This window comes from Salmo trutta, chromosome 2 (genome assembly GCF_901001165.1).
Source record: "Salmo trutta chromosome 2, fSalTru1.1, whole genome shotgun sequence".
Classification (NCBI taxonomy): domain Eukaryota; kingdom Metazoa; phylum Chordata; class Actinopteri; order Salmoniformes; family Salmonidae; genus Salmo; species Salmo trutta.
The window spans coordinates 5,442,815-5,448,282 of NC_042958.1; the positions used below are offsets into that span (position 1 = coordinate 5,442,815).

General features: G+C 41.8%; 1 protein-coding gene across 1 annotated transcript; it reads left to right on the forward strand.

Moving 5' to 3' along the window:
• The first annotated feature begins 1,005 nt into the window (after positions 1-1,005).
• LOC115148051 (piezo-type mechanosensitive ion channel component 2-like) lies at positions 1,006-1,965 on the forward strand. Its single transcript, XM_029690176.1, has 3 exons — positions 1,006-1,060; positions 1,260-1,361; positions 1,759-1,965. Exons 1-3 carry the CDS (start codon positions 1,006-1,008, stop codon positions 1,926-1,928), a joined length of 327 nt encoding a protein of 108 aa, XP_029546036.1. The 3' UTR covers positions 1,929-1,965.
• Positions 1,966-5,468: the final 3,503 nt, after the last annotated feature.

Here is a 5,468-nt window from a genome sequence, read left to right on the forward strand (position 1 = left end):
TGGGACACCTCAGTGGTCTTAGCCACAAGGGCTAATCATGTCGCGGGCTGTGTTCAAATTCTTTGTGGATGACCCTGCTAGTTTGATAGTGATTGCAACCAGCTAGGCTAGTAGCTAGCTTCGGTAAACTACTTCAGACTTTTTGGTCTGGCCGGATCCTGGAACAGATAGTAACGGTCCCAGCAACTAAGGCCAACTGAGCTGTGGGATCCAAAATCAAAAAGTATATAAATCAAACTTTGCGTGACAAGCTTATAGCGTCCTCTGCAGAGAAGAATGTGAGAAACTCCTCAAATACAGTTGTGCCAAGCTTATAGCGTCGTACCCAAGAAGACTCAAGTCTGTAATCGCTGCCAAAGGTGCTTCAACAAAGTACTGAGTAAAGTAAAGGGTCTGAATACATACGTAAATGTGATATTGCAGTTTTCATTTTTTTTAATAAATGTGCACAAATGTTGCTTTGTCATTATGGATATTGTGTGTTGATTGATGAGGGGAGAAAAACAATTGAATTCATTTTAGAATAAGGCTGTAATGTTACAAAATGTGAAAGAAGTCAAGGGGTCTGAATACTTTCCGAATGGACCGTATGTGTAACTGAGAGATACACACTACATGTAAATTGTAAAGTATTTTTCTGTTATATGTTATATGTTATATGTCGGACCCCAGTAAGATTAGCTGTCACCATTGGCGTCGGCTAATGGGGATCCTAGTAAATCAATTGCAATTATAGTTTTAACCATGTATTGAGGCTATACAGGGTTTGTTTTACATGTACTTTGTTTACAAACATTGGAGTAATATAAACATACTGTACATTTTGGGTTCTGATGGAGTGTGACAGATGAACTAAGTTAATGAGGCATTTATAACCTGAAATGGATAGGGGGCAGTATTTTCACGGCCGGATGAAAAAACTTACCCGATTTAAACTGGTTACTACTCTTGCCCAGAAATGAGAATATGCATATTATTAGTATATTTGGATAGAAAACAGCCTGCATGCTCACCTTCCAGTACTTTGTCTGCATTGGCGTCCCCCCGGCCGCCTGCAAAGGTGGGTGGACCAATCCGAGGCTCCTCTGCTGCAGCCGTTTTGTTTTGTCATCCCTTGGTATTTCAGTACTCAAGACACAGGTCATCTTTTCATCACTGAGTAATGATCATGTTTTATACATTATAAATCAAAGTTGTTGTATGTGTCATGAGTCAATAGCGTCTATGAAGGAGAAAACTTACTAAACTCCTCCTCCCAGACTACCCATGGAGGTTCCCCTCATCCTTCACAGACTCCAATGTCATCAAGTGGCTGTACTTCCCTGACTTCCACACCAAGCCCAACCCAATGTTCCTGCTCTGTGAGTACAACCATTGACTGAGCATTTGCCATTAGGACTGGGACTGGGATTGGGACTGGGATTGGGACTAGAATTGGGACTGGAATTGGGACTGGGACTGGGATTGGGACTAGGATTGGGACTGGGATTGGGACTGGGTTTGGGACTGGGATTGGGACTTGGATTGGAATTGGGACTGGGACTGGGATTGGGACTGGGACTGGGATTGGGACTAGGATTGGGACTGGGATTGGGACTGGGATTGGGATTGGGTTTGGGACTGGGTTTGGGACAACACCTCTTCTTCATCCTCCTGTTTTCTGCTCCTCCTTCTCATCTTCCTCATCTTCTTCCTCCTCTTTCTTCGCCTTCTCCTCCTCTTGCTCCTCCTCCTCTTTTCCTCTCCTGTCTCCTGTAGATGACTTCATGCTGCTGCTGTGTGCCTCGCTGCAGAGACAGGTGTTTGAGGAGGAGAACGAGGAAGCCGTGCGCCTCCTGGCCGGTGACAACATGGAGATCTGCAGGGACCTGGATGCTGCCTCCTTCAGTGAACACAACCCCGTCCCAGACTTCATACACTGCAGGTAAGGGGCTGGTTCACAGGCTGTGTCTGACCCGGGATTCAAACCCGAGACTTGAGAATGAGTTAGCCTTACGAGCTAAAGCCTGTATGCTACACAGTACCAGCTGGGCCCAGGTCTGGTGCACAGACTGTGCCTGATCAGGATTCAAAACCTGTTACTCGTGAACGAGTTATCCCTATGTGTTAAAGTGCCTGTGTTTTTCTCAGAGAGACAGTATGAGTCGTTTGATCTTAGACAATGTTAGCAATCAGGCAAGAGTCATTTGGTGAACTACCTTCTACTACATGACATTCAGGTCAAATCATTCCACTCTCTCACTCTCTGTCTCTCTCTCTCTCTCTCTCTCTCTCTCTCGATGTCTCTGTGTCTCTCTGTCGCTCTCTCTCTGTCTCTCTCTCTCTCTGTCTCTGTGTCTCTCTCCAAAGTACTTATTAAAGAGTCACTTTAGACACATTCCTTGGGTTACTCCTCCTGTGATTATTCAATTGTTTTGACGTGAGGTGAGTTAAATGAGCGATCGGATAGCCCATCTCGAAGTAGAGCACAGATAACACATTGTCAAACACCTGTGTTTTCCCATCGCTCTCACAGCACTCTCCCGCACACTTTCCTGATATCAGATAACTCAGCAATGTAAAAAAAAATCACTCCGTCCAAGCCTTCAACCGTGTCCTGTGAGTGACTCAAACATGGCTTTCCATGTTCCTGTAACTCAATAGTCTTCCTGAAACAAGGGGAACCTAAAAAGTTTCTAAAACTGTTTGAATGGTGTCTGTGAGTATAACAGAACTCATATGGCAGGCAAAAATCTGAGAAAAAGTCAACCAGGAAGTGTAGGATCTGAGAAATGTAGGTCTTCTTTCTAGTCCCTTTTGAAACTGCAGTATCTGTGCTGTTACGTTGCACTTTCTAAGGCTTCCATTGACTGTCTAAAGCCTTCAGAAAGTGGATTGAGCCTTTTCCTGTCTCTGGGCAGAGTATAGGAGCTCAGTTACTGAGTGGTCTGCCTGAGGACAAAGAGATTGGATATGCGCGTTCCCGCGAGCACGCTGTTTTTTCTTTTCCTCCTTGAATGAATACACTATTGTCCGGTTGGAATATTATCGCAATTTTATTTTAAAAACACCATAAAAATTGATTTTAATCAGCGTTTGACATGCTTCTAAGTACGGTAATGGAACATTTTGGCTTTTTGTGTCTCGAATTGCGCTCGCGCGTTACCCTTTGGATAGTGACCTGAACGCACAAACAAAACGGAGGTATTTGGACATAACTATGGGTTATTTCAAACAAAAACTAAATTTCTTGTGGAAGTAGCAGTCCTGGGAGTGCATTCTGACGAAGATCAGCAAAGGTGATACAATATTTCTAATACTAATTCTGAGTTTAGGTTGCCCCGAACTTGGCGGGTGTCTGAATAGCTCACCGTGATGGTGAGCTATGTACTCAGAATATTGAAAAATGTGCTTTCGCCAAAAAGCTATTTTAAAATCTGACACAGCGATTGCATAAAGGAGTTCTGTATCTATAATTCTTAAAATAATTTTGTCAACGTTTATGATGAGTATTTTTGTAAATTCACCGGAAGTTTTTGGTGGGAATACATTTTCTGAACATCACGCGCCAATGTAAAAAGCTGTTTTTGGATATAAGTATGAACTTGATTGAACAAAACATACATGTATTGTATAACATAATGTCCTAGGAGTGTCATCTGATGAAGATCATCAAAGGTTAGTGCTTCATTTAGCTGTGTTTTGGGTTTTATTGACATATACGCTTACTTGGAAAATGGCTGTGTGGTTATTTTGGTCTATATACTCTCCTAACATAATCTAATGTTTTGCTTTCGCTGTAAAGCCTTTTTGAAATCGGACAACGTGGTTGGATTCAGGAGAGGGTTATCTTTCAAATGGTGTAAAATAGTTGTATGTTTGAAAAATTTAAATTATTGGATTTTTGAGGGTTTTGTATTTCGCGCCATGCGATCCCATTAGCTGTTGGCTAGGGGTTCCACTGGCGGAATGGGGTTCCGCTAGCGGAATGCCTAGATGTAAGAGGATAAGTTATAATTTTCATGAATCAATGGGTACATATAATTGTTATATGAGTCCAAAAACGTATGTAGCAATCTGCAAATTGACTCATTAAGGGCTAGCAGCCAGGCTACACTGTTGACAAATGTAAGTCTCAAATTATGTTTATTTCAACGACAGAGAAGCAAGTACCCTACATGTTGTTTCTTTTACTGAGAATGCCTTGTTTTACCCTGTGTTTTCCTCACAAAAACTTTTTTGACAGGCCAGTCTGCCCTAGCCCTGAGTTATGGGGATTGGATGACTAACAGAACATGTTACCAAAATCAAGTGGTAGGAGAAGTTGAAGGACATGCAGTAGGGGTTGTCTGTAGAAGCAATTACTGGAGGATTTACTTGGCCTAAACATGCCAGAGCCGTCACTAGCAGGGTTGATTTTTTTTAAGCTGCCACACTGACATCCAGGACGTTATTCTCTGGTCTCACTGCTTTCCAATAACGCAGTGCCAAAGTAAGCAACCTCAGAGGAGCTTTTTCCATTTATACAATCCCATTTACCTCAGTGGGAGCCACATCCACAGCTGGCACTCCTTTCAATCTAATCCAAACAAAGAGTCTTAGTAATGCCTCATTCAAATCTGTTAGGATTTGATTCCTATGGGAAAGAGTCTTAGTAATGCCTCATCCAAATCTGTTAGGATTTGATTCCTATGGGAAAGTGAAGACACAATAAAAAGTCAAGAGGGTTAATGACTTTCCTGAATAACGGTGAGAGTGGGCAATTTGATACAATGTTTTCCGAGAGAGGACTCGGAGCCTAGTTTATTGTGAATATAATCAGGCAGCACTGCTTTGGCTATTAAAAAATAATTAAGCGAAACTCAATTAATGGGCATTGTCATGCAAATTCTGGGAGATGTATTGTTGTCTTTGGGAACACATGTTTTAATGTAATTAAAGGTAACTCTAGGTTGTTGATCCGTTGTATTTGAAAGAGAAAGAAAAACAGAGAGAAGCATGTTGGGGAAGACACACTCCAGTTTCTCTTCATCAGTTATTATTAACTTCAGTCTTCATGCTTTATGAATGGAAAGTTCTATGTATATTTATCTAGTTGGAGCTGTTATTGAACCAAGGTTATCCTCCATGAGCAATAAAATAAAATCACTGCAACATTTACAGTTGAAGTCGGAGGTTTACATACACCTAGGTTGGAGTCATTAAAACCAATCCCAGAACAACAGCAAATGACCTTGTGAAGATGCTGTAGGAAACAGGTATCTATATCCAAAGGTAAACGAGTCCTATATCGACATAACCTGAAAGGCTGCTTAGCAAGGAAGAAGCCACTGCTCCAAAACTGCCATAAAAAAGACAGACTACGGTTTGCAACTGCACATGGGGACAAAGATCATACTTTTTGGAGAAATGTCCTCTGGTCTGATGAAACAAAAATATAACTGTTTGGCCATAATGACCATTGTTATGTTTGGACGAAAAAGGGAGAG